Raw genomic sequence first — 19,178 nt, 5'->3', positions numbered from 1 at the left:
CATGTATTCTTGGAACAATATAGGTTCACAATTTTAGTTCCATAGCTTTGAATACCAAATGATGCGACAAATTAAAAACTAGTTCCCGTTGTTACACTCGTCTAACTTTATTACAAAATTAAAAACATCAACCTTGTTTTATGAAACTGGCGGGGTGAGCTAGAGCATAGCAAATGAGCATCCAACCAAAGCTTAATCCGAAGGACCCCATTTTTGTCTCTCCATCTTTCATTGGTATATTGGGCAATCCAACATCCAAAAGTTGCACAAAATAAGGACAAACATGATTTTCATAGAATGAATTTTGTGTTACAGTTGCATCCCAAAATTCTTATATGAGAATAGTGTGTTTATCTCTCTTACGTGCTGGGTCTGCGTTGCCGACACACCATCACAATATTTCAGTAATTTTGTGGGTCACCAAAATTATTGTATGTATCTAATTTTAAATTGATTCGGTCATTGCTTGGTCTTCCACACCAGTCCAAAAACAAGGCTAAATTGGTAAATTCATCAAAACCTGCTACCCAACAAGGAAGCAGCAAAAAAGCCAGCCTCTTCCCTTCCCTCCCACCCCCACTTACACACCATGACCATGACCCAACCACTCCCACCCTCACCAGAGAAAAATGCGCGAGAGAGTCCTCACCATAACATAACCTACACCCTCATTTTCCTCCTCAGCACCTCACTCTCCATATACTCTCCTATATATATAGCTACACAGTCCTCCACTCACTCACTCACTCACTCACTGCCCGTCTCCTTCCTCTCTTTCCCTCCCTCCCCCTCGCCGCCAACGCCTCTCTCTTTAGCTCTCTAGACTCACTGCCTCTCTCCTTCCTCTCTTTCCCTCCCTCCCCCTCGCCGCCAACGCCCCTCTCTCTAAGCTCTCTAGACCCACTGCCACCCTCCTTCCTCTCTTTCCCTCCCTCCCCCTCGCCGCCAACGCCTCTCTCTTTAGCTCTCTAGACTCACTGCCTGTCTCCTTCCTCTCTTTCCCTCCCTCCCCCTCGCCGCCAACCCCTCTCTCTCTAAGCTCTCTAGACCCACTGCCACCCTCCTTCCTCTCTTTCCCTCCCTCCCCCTCGCCGCCAACGCCTCTCTCTTTAAGTCTCTAGACTCACTGCCTCTCTCCTTCCTCTCTTACCCTCCCTCCCCCTCTCCGCCAACGCCTCTCTCTCTAAGCTCTCTAGACCCACTGCCACCCTCCTTCCCCTCTTTCCCTCCCTCCCCCTCGCCGCCAACGCCTCTCTCTTTAGCTCTCTAGACTCACTGCCTCTCTCCTTCCTCTCTTTCCCTCCCTCCCCCTCGCCGCCAACGCCTCTCTCTCTAAGCTCTCTAGACCCACTGCCACTCTCCTTCCTCTCTTTCCCTCCCTCCCCCTCGCTGCCAACGTCTCTTAGCTCTCTAGACTCACTCCCTCGTCCCAATGTCTCATTCGCTGCCAACGTATTATCATGTTTTAGCCATAGTTCTCCCTTCTGTTTACGCAGTAATTTTCCTCGTTTTTTTAACATACGCCTGTTTTTATTACTTAAACGTAGGACATGGGGAGGGAAACGATCAGGTGGGTCAACAAGCAGGCCGCGGCCATGGCCGTGGTCGACGAGGGCGCGGCGGCCGTGACCGTGGTCAACAACCGGTGGCTGAACCGGAAATCAAAATGACCAAAGCAACCGTATGGTTCCACTTTTTTCAAAGTTTTTTTATAGTCCCATCCATTTTATTAATTCCAGCTGTTGCACCCAAAATTTCCTACCTAGATTACTTTCGTATCACAAGTGTATTTATGTTCTGTGATGGAATTATGTTGTCGATAATTCATCGTTATAGGGAAAAAATCACCCCACAGATAGTAAGATTCTTAAGAATAGGATACATTAGGGAAGGTATAGAGATATTCTTATGGGCTGTAGGATTATATCTACAAAATATAATAGATCCCGAATGCATAATATGCATATTTACCCTATTATGCTGTTCATACTACCTGGTGTCATTTGTCATGTTTTTAAGACATAATAAAGCCCTAAGTTTTCTTGACTTTGCCCTAGGGATAAATGCGGTAATTTTAGTGCATTTTATTAAGTTGATGGATAGTGGAAAAAACATTAAAATATATGAATATGCATTATTCGGGCTCTCCATTTCAACTTGTATCTCTGTCCTTCTATTTAAAAGCCATCAGGAGTGTGTAATTGAAGGGATTGAAAATCCACGTACCTGTTTTTCATATTTAGGCATACATATCTTCACCCCTGCTAGGCAAAAAGTCGAACATTGGTGTAATGTGCTGAAAATTAGGTGTAGGGCAGCTGGAGCTTGGGCTGCCACTAGATTTAATTCTTGTTGGGTTGCAAACATGTATTAAGCTTAATATTAATCTAAATGGATGTTTCTTGTTATTGTATTTTTTAATATGCTTTTAATGACTCGAGATGTTACTTATCCATTCCAGCCTCTTATCTTTTCTCTACACACGTAAGCTTAAACAGTGTGAAGCGACATATTCATTTAGTAACAAATAGACATGCAAAAAGTTCCACGCGTTAACGTAACTTGAAGTCATCCATGCAAAGTTGATGATTGAAGACTAAAGCGAGACAATAAAATTCTACTGGTCAAATGAAATTCCCACGTAATCCAAGGCTGCCCACCCTCAAAAATGCATAAATTAAAGGGTTGATTAGATTTTAGCCCTTACAATTCACAATCCATAAACTAAAACCCATGTATCTATATAAACATCTAATATAAACCCAAATTTAAAATGCGTAGCCATACTGAAAAACAATTGACCTAGTAATACAATAGTATTACGCCTATGCCACTCATCCTCAGCATGCGTTTCATAATACAATCCCAGGCGTTTCAAAATATCATCCCATGACCGTTTCAAATCCAGCCGTTTTTTGCAGAAAACCATCCATAACAAACATCATTGATTTCAATAATTACCACGTTTATGGGGAGAGATTGACAATCAGAAAATCCAACCGTTTTTGAGATTCGAATCGCACCCTTCAACTTCAATGGAGATACTTTCAAACAACATGGTGTGTAGTGGGTCTTCAATGAATCCGATCATAATCTGTGCATTTAAACAGGTGATTATGATACGTTTTTACCAATTTATTTTATGAAAATCTGTATGTATTTCATAGTATTTAATTTCGTTTGTTTCGTAGGTACATTATATACCGTTGGATAATGATAAAAATTTGGAGGAAGTAATCTATTCCAAAACGTTCGATCATATTCGACCAGAAGTAATCTGTTTGAAAATCTGTATGTATTTCACTGAATTCTGCTTGTCATTATAACATGACAAATGCAACACACGCACATCTAAATCAGATTTTAAGAAGCATGGAGGATGTTCAGGGACAACATAAGTCATTTGGAATTCTCCAACTACGAGCTCATCAAATCGCGAACACACTTCAGAGCACAATACTATGAAGGAGGTGTCGGCATATATTGGAATTGCCGCTGATGCGTTTTTGAAAACACATCTTGCAATGATGGCACCCTCCATTTTACTCCTAATAGTAAAACAACAATGAAATATATGTCAGATGGTGAAATATATGGTAGGTTAATTAACAAACAATATTGAGAAAACAAAATGAACATAGATAAAAACAAAGGATACAAATACCTTGTATCTTTTTTCTGCTTAATCTGTATTTTGATAACACAACCACTGAAAAACCACACTGGACTCAAGTATGAATGATAAAAATATAGAAAAAACCCAATGTGAGACCAACCTGATAAACTTTCGAATTTATATAGAACTAGAACTACACTAATTTCAGGAGAAACACATGCCTAAAATAAAAAAAAGCCAAAATTAGTGCCCTTTCATATTTTAAATTTGGTAAGATAAAAAATTGAAATAAAATGCCTAATTTTTTGCAAATTTAAAAACATAGACAATGCATTCAGAAATATGCATAAATATTCAAGTCCTACATTTATGTCAAAACACTCCTTATATGGAGTTTGGAAACGGTAAATAAAATGTATTCCAATTATTATGTTAGTTTCCAACATGATATATTATGAGAAAAATATGCATAAACATTCAAGACTTAATATTATTAGAAAAATAATCAAGATTTAATATATCTGATTCTTTAATTTCTTTATTATTTAAATTGAGAAAAATATGCATAAATATTCAAGATTTAATATAGTCATTGAAATTAATAAAGTCATTCAATACATAAAACTATTCAAAATCATATAGTTTTTAGGACATTCATTCCTATATTTCATATTAATATGTAATTAGTTTAAATGCACCATTGATTTGGCCATATTTATATACACATTAATTTCGCTTCTTTGTGGATTCATCTCCATAATTTCGTACATTAATGTCTTTTGATTTATTATTTTTTTATTTCTCAAAGTCATTAACTCTCCCATATAATTTGCATGTAATTAATTTTTATACATCAAACATACAATCGGGGTATTTTCGGCATCCGAAATATGTAAAATGTGTCAAGTTGAATGTAATTAATGAAATCGTTTATGTGGATCCTAGTCATTGAGTTTTTCTAGAGTAAAAAATGTCTCTTATTTTCTAGATCCCAAAATCAGTGGCGATGCCCTTGTTACATGTAAGTTTTAGATACGTGTCAAACGGCCAAGGATAATAAAGTTTTCTTCAACCCTCCACCTCAAGGGCAATTCCGTAATTTTACCAGATCACAAACAACAACAGAAACAGAAACTACATAAAAGCGGGAAAGAAGAAGAAGTTACCTGCTCCGGCCGGAGAAACACTACGTTTCCCAAAACGATAACGTTTACGGACTCGTCCATCATCTTCGCGAACTCAGCACCTTGCTCTTTGCTCTCACATCCTTCGCTGCAGATCCGAACGAACTCCGATCGCGAAATGGAAGTTTCCGGAATCTCCCTCAGCTTCGCCTTCAGCTTCTCCACCTGAGAAAGCCTCAGAATCTTCTTCGCATTGCGGACAGAGATTCCAAACGGAAGCTTGGCGGTGGGGTCCCGATCTGGAGGCGGAGAGCTGAGACCGCCGAGACGGAGCTGATCACCGCTAATGTTGATGCCTCTCAGCTTTTCCCGGAGCTTCTCCCCAACCGGAACGGTCAGGAATTCCGGGAGCTTCGATGCCGGGTGGCGGTTGAGGAATCGGCGGAAAAATCCTTTCCGGGGGGTGTCCATCGAGGTCAGATACTCCCTGAGGAAATTCACCTGGGCGGCATTCGGAGGCACGATGTTTTGGTGATCTGCCATAACCGACGACGGTGGCGCTAGGGACACTCTGGTGGCGCCAAATGCGTGCTTAGCAAGCGCTTGACGGAGCGCCATGGACGAGTGAGAAAGTAGAGAGAGAAAGCGAGAGCCCAGACGGTGTGTGTGAATGAGAGGCTCGCTCGAGTGTTGAGCTTTGGGAGTGAGCTGCTGTTATTTATAGGCTGGGTGTCCCACGTAAGCGGAACTTGTTGGAAGATTGATAGTAACGTTTTGGGGACACGTCACAAATTTTTCTTCAATAGTACATAGCATTTGGTAATTGAAAATAAACAATCTAATATGATAAAAATCAAATCTAACGGCTAACACACTTATAATACCAAGTGATACGTAGCATTAAAGCAACAACCGAATTCCGCCAAAACAACCGATTAACGATTCAAGAAGCAAAACACCAGAAGAATCAAAATATGAAAGGAATTATAGGAGGAGGATGAAACAATAATATTCACCCTTCGAATTATATCCTTTTGCAAATTCTCTGAATAAGAATAAAAGAAGGGAATCTTAAACAAATGGGAGTACCCTATGCATGGGAATCTCATTAGGCTGTTGGATTCCAAATTTTAGGATTCTTAATTAGATAATCATCCCACTAGTGAAAGTCTACCACCTCCATTTTAATTTGCATGGGTAATATAATGCGTGGGAAAGGAGACGATGAGCCAACTCCCTAACCTCTTTTTTTTTTTCTTGAAGAGAGTCAACTTCCTAACTTATTCATGTCATTGTTTCAACAACTGGAAGTATATTTTTGCTTATTACGTTTAAGTGATGGTAATGCTCACCACCATATTTGTTATTATTGAATGCGGTTAAATTATAAAATTTGTGTTCATCCACTACAGATATCTCAAAATTTATACTAATCCAATAATTATAAATAGGTGATGAGTACAAATATTCTTCAACCAATATAGAGTTTGTCAAATATTTCTACGTAACCCCCACTAGATAGGATTTTATTGTTGGGTATCTGCAAAGCATGGAACATTGGAGCCCCACCCTAATCGACGATGGTGATTGCCATTTTTTGGTGGCAGAACCATGCAGTTTTCCAATGAGCTTCACTAAGTCAGCTTTCTTTTTATTTTATACGTTAGTGACATGTTGTTTGCTTTGGACGGAATATCATCGTATTGAGTTATTATTTCACTCAAATTATAACTATGTACTTATTTTTTTATTGGAAGAAGGCTAGAGAAATCACATTTTGTATCACCTTTGTGTACCACATGACGTGACAAGTAATATATATACATGCCACATCAATTAATAAACTTATCTCATAGAAATGCTAATTATATATATCATTACTTTGTCACAACATGTGGTACACATATATAATCTCCAACATTTTTTTAGTGTGCCTAGCAATAGCATTACTCTTTTTATTAACTTATAGTAGTATTAACCATAAATCACTAAGTGCCTTGTCTTCACCTATTAGCTTAAATGTTAAGCATTGTTGGAAGAGGGTATATAAGGACCTTATCTTATTGTTTTAAATTAAACTCATTCAGTTGCAATAACAAAACGATAATGTTTGTGTACTCTCATAGGGGACTTGATTGTCCCCTCAATTACGATTTAACGAATTGTTACCGTCTAAACATCATAATCTAAATTGTTCTCTCTTTAACATCATCTAAAGATCATATGTGCAAAAAATCATTCAATTTAGAGATCGTTTAGCCATATATACGCATAAAACAAATGTAGGTTCATTCTAATGATACTACTTGTTATCAAAACCTAACGCGGATGGATGACCAAACGAAATCCAAATTGATTGATTTTTTGCAGATATAATCTTTACATGATGTTTAAGTGGGGGGGGGGGGGCACAATCATTATCCATAATAAAAACAGAGCTTTTTGGCCAAAATGGTCCCTAATATTTGCATAATTCATTACTTTGGTCCTTGATATTTGAAATCAATAGAAGTGTTCCTTGAGTTTGTCCATCATCAGTCATTTTGGTCATTCCATGAAATGTTATATTGAATAAGGACCAAAATAACAAAAATACTCTAATTTAATAAACAATGTGACAAATGATTTGACAAAAAATGGGGTATTTTTGTTATTTTAGCCTTATTTAATGGAGATTTTTCATGGAATGACCAAAATGATTGATGGTGGACAAACTCAGGGACTAGTTCTATTGATTTCAAATCTCAAGAACCAAAATGAAAAATTATGTAAATCTCAATGACCATTTTAGCTAAAAAGCCTAAAAACAGCTATCAAATATACAAGAGATTTCTTCCTTTCAAACCTTCTCCTTTTCTTTCTTCTTCCTGTGATTCTTTGCCTTCTATGTTATGGTTATGAATTAGAAGTGAGACATATTAATTATATGTTACCCACTCAAAACATGAAGAGGCACTAAGTGATGAGTAAATTCGTGACCAAAGCTAGGTTCAGACGTCTGTGAATATATGAGGGTGAAAAAGAAAATTAAGAAGAAGAAAAGTGGGCTGATGCAAAACCTTTGTGCCAATCATTGCACTTGATTATTATTACTGGTGGCACAAAATTGACACACAATCCAAAGAGTTCATACTAAATTACTTTGTGGAAAACATATAGAAATACATATTGTTAAACTATGAAAAGTGGGAAATGGGAAATGCTAAGAAGAAATTTTAAAAAATGAGACTCTTTATGTATTTTATGTCATTACAACTGCAAATTTTAAGCTTTAAGTCAACTATTGAAGTTGGTCTTATGGTCTTTTTTCACCGGTTTTTTCTTGAGAACTGCTAAACTCACCCCGTTGTCTTATTTTCACACCCACATTATATTTACACCCGCTATAAAAAGTTAAAAAATTAAAATGTTATTTTCTCATCCACTATTATTCCTAAAATAACCCTATATATAATTAGAGATGAATTTCTCTTAAAAAAGAATATAAACAAATATTTTACTCTCTTCTAAACAAATAATATTACTCTCTTCAAATTTCGTCAAGCTCCACGATCTCTCTAGTTATAACAGTAGACCTTACAATAAGTTTGAATTGTTGTATACGATCAATGTACGGAGTAGCCCATTCTAAACACCATGGTTCACAGTATCTTTCCCAATTTTTCGATATAGGAGGAATTGGATGACCTGATTTCAAGAACACCTGCATAAAAGTACAACTTAATTAAACTAGACTACAAGAAAATTATAACTTAAAGTAAATGCATTCAATCCTTATAAGATCATTTGCAAAAAATTTATAAACATAGCGTGAGAGTTATCACACTCAAACTTTTCTTTTTTATTTTATACATAAAAAACAGTAATGCAAAAGGGGGTATCTAAGGTTTTTATTAGTCATTTTACAAATCGACAAATTTGTAATTAAAAAATTCATAAAAATGTGGGTGGGAATATAAGACATCGGGGTGGGAATAACACCTCTCTTTTTCTTTTGCTTTTGCATGTTTTCACAATTCGTTGATGCCACTTGACACTTGAGTACAACTAATTACATACATACACACATACATACATACATACATATATATATATATATATATATATATGTATGTATGTATGTATGTATGCATACAAATCATATAACTATAAATCGATGGTAGGGGAGGGTCACCATGGCTTCCCTATAATGTTAATTTCCAAATGGCATATGGATTATTGTAAGATGAGGGTGGACCATCTAAATTTATCAATTAACATTATACATAATTATGTGCATATTCTGCCTAAATGATATAGGTTCTATCAATGTCATGGGGGATTTAGTGCCATCCAATGGAGATACCGACACAAGGACACATTAAACTACCCATATAAGAAATTTTCGATTTAAATTAACCATATTAAACAAAAACAAATTAATGATCCTTCAGTTATTGAAATTGGCTGCAAGGTAATTCCCTGCCTTTAGGCCTTAATTAAAGAATTAGTTGTTAATTAGAACGTCATCAGGGCTAGCCCTGAGAATTTGGGGGCCCTAGGCGAGCCTCGAGGTGGGGCCCTAAAGTTATATGGTCTTCGACTCTTTGTACATTGATATGTATAACAAAATATCGCCAAATTACATAAAAAAATATATTTCTATGATAAATATCATTAAAATTAACGTCAAAATAAAAAAGGTATGCAAACTTTACTTAAATATTACACCTTTCACGTTTTAGATGCAAATGTACTAAGTGTTTGCAGTCAAAAGTTTAAGATTGAGAGTGAAGAGCAATAAAACTTGATGATCAAGAGAGTAAAGAACAATAAACTTGATTGATGAATATAATAAATTTAACAAGACAAATTGGTTCTCTTACGTTCTTTCTAAAATCAATACCACAATGACGAATCAAATATTAGAATAATCTAGTTCAATAATAAATGATTGAAAAACAAAATTTAAATTCAAAATTTTTGTTACCTCAAATTACAATATTCAAGATTATGTGATAGTTGATTTAAATATTCAATAGAAATAAAAAGACTGGAAAATTGAAAAAAAAAAAAAAAAGGATTGCAAAGAGAGTTCGGTTTTATAACTTTTTATGATTTTTTTGGTTTTTTATGATTTGTTTTTGGGGGGTGCTTTCAAAGGCAAAAGGATAAAAAATGCATTTGGAGGTTACTTACAAAAGAAAAAAGTTGCGTTTGGAGGGCACGGTGGTTCGAACTGCCCGCCCCCAAAGAAAAAAGAAGAGTACCAATCCCACTGCACTAACAACTCGTTTGCGACAGTTTTTAGCATGTTATTATTTATATGTTATATACATGATGTATTAAAAATTTTGGAGCCCCCGAAACTTGGGGGCCTTAGGCAACCGCCTTCCCCGGCTACCCTTAGGGCCGGCCCTAAACGTCATGTAGGGATTCCTACTGCATGGAATGCTGTCCGAATCTGAAGCACTAGCGTACGTGGTTACTAAAACGACAGGAGTGGGAGGCAACGCAACAAGGCATGCACTATGAATCAAAAAAAAAAAACACACACACACAAACATATATATGAATAGATCCGATTCTATCCTCTTCTATTTTTCTTTTTCTTTAGTCCTATTCTATTTGGACGTTTACGATTAAGCTATGTCAACACCTTGAGTTGAATTCTTACATAAAAAAATATATATAAAAAAGAAAAGAAAATGAGGAAAGTGAAAAAGGAGAGGAGAGGAGGAAATTTAGAAGGAAGAGAATCCTACTCCTATATGAAATGAAATATATCAGATAACCAGGCAATTAAGTTAACATCTTTTGGATATAAAGCACTCTCACAAGAATCAGCTTCAGCTTCAATAGAAGTAGCAATGGGAAATATAGTCTCATCGAGGTTTTGATGCCTCAATCCGGATAGATTTAGGATTTGATGCCTTCAAAAAAATTTATACGATATAAATTATCAGCCAAGAAAATCTTCTCTAGACATGTTATGAGCTTTCGAAAAGTTGTGCCAGCTCCAGTTTAAGAATATTGACTGAAGAATTTGGCCTTAAAAAAATTGGTGTTGACTTGAATGATTGAATACTAACTGGGCCTTCCAAAAGACTAGTGTTGGCTCCGGTATAATGGCTTGATCAGTTATTGGTGTGGAAATTGGTTTCTCTTGTGACCTCGTGTGAGGACACTCGTGAGGGGGTTGTTGGGTTTTTGGGCATATAATTGCAATTTTTATTTAACCGAATAATTAAATACACAGTGGAAAATAAATAAATAAACATAATATGTAATTTCAATTACATATCCATTTGGTTGTCATTCAATAATACGTGAAGAGATTAACTTAATCCTTAGACATGTGTGCACCACTTTGTAAGATCATTTTTGTGCTTGTGTTCTTCCTCTTCATGATTAATCATAAGAAGCTCTTCAAGTGTTCAGCCTCTAAAAGTATTCACACTTATACATGAACGGCGGATGATGGAGTGAACCATTCAATTGTGCTAATAAGATCACTCACTTGCACCAATAGAATGGGCGGGGCACATTAGGTGGCTTTCTGCTAGGTTTTCTCCTTCTCTTTTTCGTTTTCTTTTTTTTTTTTCCTTTCGTTCTGAGGTACAAAACTAATCGCGTTCACAATAACATTAGGGATATATGAGAAAACGCATGGATATTTATGAAATCCCATGCCACACCTCATAGGGTTTGACGCCATGGGCTTTGTCCCATGCTTCTTGTTCAATCATTTCTTACTTTGGGCTTGTAGTTTGGATTTCTTTTAATTAAGGGATGTGATATTCAGAAACCCTATTTTATTTTTTATACATTTTTTTAATTTTTGATCGTCGGATTAGATGAATTAAAGAAAATTAACGGATAAAAATTAACAAGAAGTGTGTAAGAAGTAAAATGGGGTGTGTGGGGATATCACACCCCTTAATTAAATAAATCTTGATGCGTATTTTAATTAAATCATGTCGAATAAATTCAAATAATTAATTTCAACATGGGCGTGTTTGAGAATAGGATCTCACATCATGCATATGATAAATAATATACAATTAATATATGTGAGATTCCATACTTAATATCACTTCCTACTTTTGACACACCCTAACCCGAAGACTAGGACGTGCTGGCCGTCACGTGAGCGTGACGTAACCATAAACGCAAGCGGAAACGATTTAATAATAAAATACGAGTCAACGAAAACCGCTAATTGCAGTTATTTACAACCTAGCATTCTATGTGCTTAAGAGTGTACTAAACACACATAAACAGAGCATAAGCATCTAGGTGCAGTCAAGTAGGACCATAACTATTTTACAGCACCCTCGGGTGAATCCTACATTTACTTAGTCTGTCAGAACGCCGAAGCAGTCCTCGTAGGCCACCAACGCCTCAACTATCAACTAGAACCTGGAGGGGCGAAAAACAGAAAACGTGAGTGGGCGAAAATAAAGCTTTTCCAAATCATTTCATAAATCCACAATTATAACCCCTTTTTGGAAAACCTGTATACTTTCCCAGAAAAATAGTATATAGCATATATATCTCAACTGTCTCGATCGTCAATCTTATAACAGATTCAATAAAGAATGTACCATGCCAATTTCAACAGTTTAGTATGAATGCATTGACATAATATAAATCAGGTAAAAGAAATAATCAATCGGAGGCCCTCTAATAGCCCTGAACGATTGAACCTAGAGCTCAACATCTATCAATCTCACTCTGCCGGAGTCACTCCGCGTGACCTGTCCGGCCTTCTGCACATAAGTCGGAACCACCTAATGTAGTCTGAACGACTCATGGTAATATTCGCTCTAGTGCTTCTCTCATCAATCATCTGTATACAATAACCTAAGGTCACCCACCAGTCATAATCTCACTAACACTCTACGACTGGCCCGTCGTACCCACTCCGCGTGGACTGTACGACCAGCATCTACTTGGATCCAAGGCGAGCGTGCGATGCGGTGAATACTATAAGCACTAAACCATGGTGCAGGATATGAGCTCAATATATCTCATCATCATCATAATATTAATTAAATACTTACCTGTGCTTCCACAGCACCATCATACATATATGCATCATACGATAGTTCATAATATCCATAACATTCTATGCATGGCAATCAAATCATATTTCATTTCATTTCAATATACTTCTCATTTAAATTTGATTTCTGGGGAAATCGAGTATATAGGTATATATATAAAACAAATGCCCACTCACTGGTATGTCGCCGGGTCGTAACCCCCTTGACGCCCCTGGATGTGTTCGTCCTCGTTATAAGTCCCACCTAGAAGTGAAACAACTAAAAAACATCATTTAACGCACAATTAACGCACCTAAACCAAACTAGGTAATAAATTCTTCATACGATGCTCAAATTGGGTATATGAATATACCACGATGACCTACACAACCTCAGGATCATCCCCATATTTTTAAAATAATTTTTGGAGGTCTCACGCGCCCCCACGTGCCTGACGTGGCACGGACCTACGCACGGCCCACGCGCAGCCACGTGCCAGGCACACTGACGGCACAGTGAACGGCGTTAGGGAATATTCCGTTAAAACCCAACGGTAACGGTAACGGCGTTAGGAATATTCCGTCAGTTTTGACGGAATATTCCTTGTCTTCTCCGGCGAGTCGCCGGTCGCCGGCGACTGTTCGCCGGTTTCTGGAAAAATTTTAAACTTGCTATTCTCCTTCGTTTTTCGTCCAATTTCTTCGCATTTTATACCAAAATGAAGCATTTAACATGTACTATCACGTTGGAAGGGTTTTAAGGTCTAAAAACAACAAGATCATACCTTTCCAAATTTCACCAATTTCGGCCAAACTCGAACCCAACGATCCCGACGTCCATTTTGTTCAAACGAGGCACTCCGAGCCTACTCGTGACCTCCTTAAGCTCACTGTGAGCTTTGTTTAACCTAAAACACGGCCATATTAAAGTTTGTGAACAGTGCAAATCCACGGGGTGTTTAGAAACTAGGGTTTTTGAAATGAAACTTACTTGAAACTTATACCCCCGTGCTCGTGAAGTGCCCAAGATCACGATGGTGATCTTAGATTGGACGTTCGTGTAGGATTGTGGTTATGCTTGGTGTTTGCCGTGAGTTCGAGTGAGTTCGAGAGTAAGAGAGAGAGAGAGTGTTTCTGAGGGAGAGCTGAGGAAGAAAGAGGGAGTGTGAGAGACAAGAACACGGGAAATGGGGAGGGATTTAGGGGGTAGGACCCCACCCTAAGTCCAAATACAAAATATTAACACATACAATAATAAATCTAACCCTAGTTTAGGATGTTTTTAGGTAAAACAAATACCAAATTTACGCACCTTAATCCCGTTTAAGGGCGTTTCTGTAATTTCACGTCCTCGGAGTTTATAATTCCGGGACGGGCTGTGACAACTTTGTCCCATGCGTCTTGTTGAATCACTTCCTACTTTGGGCTTGTAGTTTGGACAATTTTTAATTAAATAAACTTCAGTGCGTATTTAATTTAAATCATCTCTAGTAGATTCAAATAATTAATTCAACATGAAAGTGTTTGAGAATAGGATCCCACATTATACATATGATAAAATAATATATAATTAATAAATGGGAGATTCCATACTTAATATCACCAGGACTTTTTGTGATAAAACAAACCTAGCAATAGCTGATTAAGTTGAAACAATGTCGGTGATATTAGTAGTGAACATATATGGGCCTGAAAAGTTTATCAATTTGCATACGTATCACATAAGTTCTTAAGACTTGTACGTATTCTAAATATCTTCACAATCGAAGTGAATCATCTTATATTTATATCTCTAATCACGTGATGAATACACATAGAGTAGTTATAGATGACGGGATACAAGAATCTACCATTTGGGTGGAGTGGGGTGGTTGATGATAAAGACATATGGATGCTATCTTACTATATATATATATGTTGGTTGACATATATATACGGTGTCTGAGAATTGTGATCAAGCTGGGGTGAAAAAAGTAGCCATTGATTCCGTAGTTTACATTATTATTAGGGAATATACTAAAATTTGATCAAGTCGTAGTACCTGACACTCTATCGTTGGGATAAATATATTCATGCTTGCATTGCATACCTTCTCATGTATGTACGGATCTTTATATTCCTTAACTTGCTATGTACACACACACACACACATATATATATGTATATATTGATTGTCTTCGTATTGAAGCTTCAAACCTTTGTGTAGCCAAAACTTGTGGGCAATGCAGCCCCATACCTGGGTTGAATATTTTCCTTTTCTTTTCGAATACCAAAGCTACGTAATTATTTAGATTTGTATCGGATAAAGGACATGAAATGCAGGCGAAAAGAACAGATGCAAATGCCAACACACAAAAGAATCAGTTTTGAGTGAACTTCTTGAGAATAGGATTCGTCCTGTATCTCTGTGCTAGGAGTTAGTGAACCGAAAAATCCTGACCATTCAATTAAAAATTTAAATGACCTGGATCTGTTTTCTTGTATATCTCTTCAACAGTACAAACCAAACATTAAAATCCGAAAAGAATCTCAGTCCCTCTTCTCGGGAGTTTGATAAGATGCTATTCATCATAGTGTCAGCGTATCATATGCTGGCTTACAAATGGGTAAAATGTGGCCCAATTAAACGTTTGGATGTACAATCATCTAGCATAGGAGTACATTTTCCCCTAATTTATTTGTCAATGATAGATTTTATTAGATTAGATATTAGATTAGCTATTGATAGGATTTGAACTCATATCGTCATGCAATGGTTTAACACCGTTCCACTACTATGGTAAATGACCACTTGCTCTCTAATTTCTTTAATTGAAATTACACGAATTAAAAATTCAATAATTAGTAGTTGGAACATATATAGATTTACGTTCGCCATCATGAGGATTCTCTATGGATCCTCTTTATGGGGATCATAGAGATTTTCACATCCTAAATGTTCATCGTATATCGTGCTGCTAATTTTCGTTAGTTACTATTTCTGTTTAATTTTAAATAATAAAATTCAAATGATTTCTGACTGCACAATGTACAATGAATGACTAAGATGTAAGAATTCTATGATCCCCACAATTTAGATCCGGATAGGATCCAAATCCCTTAATTACAACCGCGAATATCATACTATTTTTATAACTCTCTAGTGATGTCATGAGTGCTATGAGACAATATAATTTGGGGACAACCAAAATTCTCCCGATCACTGAATTAGCCAAGTGAAGTACAATTTTAATATTGCAAAGGTTCAAGATTTTTTAAGAGACCGTTTGATAACTATTTTTGTTTTAGTTTTTTGTTTTTAGTTTTATTTTTTTTGAAAACTCAAATTTAGTTTGGTACCTATTTGCAGTTTTAAATAAAAAAATAAAAACTAAAAATAAAAAAGTAAAAACTCAAGACCAAGTTTTGAAACTCAAAAAAGTAGTTTTTAATTTTCAGTTTTCATGTTTTTGAAAACTGGGAGTACCTATCAAACAAATTTTTAGTTTCCAAAAAAGTGAAAACAAAAATTGAAACTGAGAACAAAATGGTTATCAAATGACTCATAAATTTCTTGGGTGGATGACAAGCCAATAACTCGATCAATGCTTGAAATTGCACGCTTCGCCATCACAACTACTCAATTGCCTCGTTTGATAGGGAGGACTAATTTGGATAGGACCATTCAGTACATTGAAGACATTTGATGGAAGAAATAGATGAGAACTTTCCTATTTTGTCCAAGCTGAAGTTACTCATAGAAAATCATATCCCTACTAGTCCCCACAAAATAGTAAGATTGAAAGGGCCAACTTTTCTTCACGAGTGATCTTCAATTTTGACCAAAAATGAAAGTTTTCATATGTTTCTCTCTATTAAAGAATAGTCATATCAAAACTAACCAACGATGCGAATAAGTCTTTGTAGTTAAGCAAATTTGTAGACAGTTTACGGCGGCTTTGGACTGCTATCACATATGAGTTAAAACTTAAAAAGGAACAAGATTTTTTTCCCTTCACTTCCTCCTATTTGAATGATCAAGAATTCATCTTGTTTTTCATCTTCGCAGGGAGAAAGGGAGAAAGGAAAAAAATTGTGAGAAGGGCAGGGAGGGGAGGGGAGGGTAAAAGGGAGGAGAGAATCCCTATCCAGTTAAAATGGCTTGAATTATAATGGCTGCTTTTGCTGAGTTCTGCTTTTGCGTGACTGGAAACAAGAGTTAAAATCTTGCAATATTACTCATATTATATCTGAAATGATTGAGTGTGCTTTTGATCCGATCAAAGACAAGTTTCAACTATTTAAAATATGAGTTATGAATTTTTTTTTTTTTTTTTTGAGAAAGTATATGCCTCGTGCTTCTTCAAAAAACATTTGAAATGTCAACAATAGTTTGTTTGGAGAAACATATGCCTCAGTGCTTCTTAAAAAAACACTCGAGATTTCAATGGACATGATCATAATAAAATATACCCACAAAGAAATCGCTTACGATAAGAGAGATGATGGCATGCATCAGCAGCATCACTGATTTTTATGGAATAAAAAAAAATAAATAAAAGTCTAATTAAAATTTTGGGATTAAATAAAACCGAAAAAAATGTCTGAGCTGAATGGGCCAGTAGAAATGACATAAGGCCCAGCTAGAAGAAAACAGTCCATGTCCACGTTCATTATGATATTTAGTAAATGAATATAAGGCATATAGGGGAAAAAAAGAAACTAAGAATCCAAAGTCCCACACCTAAAAGTGGACACATCAGCACTCTCAACTCAGTGGGTAACCAAATGTTTAGTCAGCTATATGACTCCGTCCACTAGGCCTCTTGACTTGGGCTGGATCTTGTCAAAAGTTGATGGGCCTCATCGTGGGTTGTCTCAAAGCTTTCGCACACTACAGTACTTGAAAAAAATAAAAAGAAAACTAATGAAAAATGTTTGAAAACTTTGAGTTTTAACGATAATGACAAAATAAAGGATAAAGTAAATAGTATCAGGTTTGACTTTTTAATGTAAAAATGTAGTTTTTCGTTAAAGTGAACAATACCGTGAACTTTTCGTTAAAACTCCCAAAAATAAAAGGTTAGGATTAGATGCAACATGCGGGTTTGTAACTCAAGTGATCGCTCTAGGTTCTATGTTATTTCTTTTATGAAATATGGTGTGATCAAGGTAGCTAGAGTAATGTAAGAGCATTGGTCTCGTTATATTTTCAAAAATCTCTTCAAGTGATCGCTCTAGTCTAAATACAATACTATTCGGATCACCGGCTGCTTAGACGTCGGAGAGGCTCAGGCGCAGACTGCATGTCTGGCTCTGATATGCCATGCTGCAGGCTATAGCTGTCCTAAACCCTTTTTTGACGCTTTGTTTTGTTTTTGTTGTTTAGGGTCAGAGGTAGGGGTAAGGGTAGGCACCCCCTAGCTAAGACTAAGACCGGTCAAGATCAGCTTATCTCCTCCGATATTGGTACGATGTAGGCAGCACCAAGGGCCTACCCCCTCAGACTATGACCTCATTGGCCTGGTCTGTGAATGATGTGTGGAGACGTCAAATTGGTACGAATTCGTTTTTTCTTTTTGTTTTTCTATTTTTCCATATTTGTTTGTTCAAATGGGTACAAAATCGTTTAGAGACTCTGGGAATCTTTAGTGCGCCATTCGTGCCACATATGCAAAGCCACACACGGTGGACAAACATTCGGGTCCATAAAAATTGGCATGTGTTATAATAAGGAGTCGTACTTAAGATACTTTTTTTTTTTTTTTTTTTTTTTTTCGAAGAACCTCGGCGGTACGAGGGAAATTTATTGATAAGAAAAAAGAAGATACACCTAGACAGGGGGAGACATAAACCTAACCCCTCATAGAACAAGAGAAAAGAAATTCAAAAAAGGGGGGGACATGCACCTTACCCCTTTTGAGAAAGGAAATACAAAAGAGGGGGGGGACATAGACCGTACCCCTCTTGGAAAAGAAAATACAAGGAAAAGACTGGGCGGACATAAGCCTAAACCCCTCTATAAACCTAAAAGGTAATAACCTGCAAGACAAGCTGCAAAACAAAAGGGAATCCAAAAAGGTTAGGAAAAGAAAGGAGAAAACACATCAAGAAGAAGAGACAAACCTGTAGGTTGACATGCCCAAGAAATCTGAGTGCAGAGGAGGAAGGATCTCTATAGGGGGAGTGGAATGCCAAACAAGAGAAGATGATAGAAGCCCTAAATTGGCTAGTTTGTCAGCAACAACATTCCCTTCTCGAAAAATATGAGAGCAACGAAAAACCATGTTCTGCAAATGGAGAGTACAATTGTTCCAGCGTGTCTGGAGTGACCAAGGGGGAGAGAAAGATCCAGAAGCAAAACATGATATTACACTAGAAGAGTCGCTTTCAAGCCATAAATTTTGCCAGCCCCGCGCATGGGCCAATTCGA

General features: G+C 36.7%; 1 protein-coding gene across 1 annotated transcript; it reads right to left on the bottom strand.

Moving 5' to 3' along the window:
• Window positions 1-4,270: 4,270 nt before the first annotated feature.
• On the bottom strand, window positions 4,271-5,358 carry LOC139198291 (calcium uniporter protein 2, mitochondrial-like). Its single transcript, XM_070826768.1, has 2 exons — window positions 4,783-5,358; window positions 4,271-4,276 (listed from the first exon to the last, which is right to left on the bottom strand). Exons 1-2 carry the CDS (start codon window positions 5,356-5,358, stop codon window positions 4,271-4,273), a joined length of 582 nt encoding a protein of 193 aa, XP_070682869.1.
• Window positions 5,359-19,178: the final 13,820 nt, after the last annotated feature.

The sequence above is a fragment of the Malus domestica genome, chromosome 08, assembly GCF_042453785.1.
Source record: "Malus domestica chromosome 08, GDT2T_hap1".
In the NCBI taxonomy this organism is placed as follows: domain Eukaryota; kingdom Viridiplantae; phylum Streptophyta; class Magnoliopsida; order Rosales; family Rosaceae; genus Malus; species Malus domestica.
Note: the sequence above shows the minus strand (reverse complement) of the source record. Positions and strands in the feature narration are given on the sequence as shown.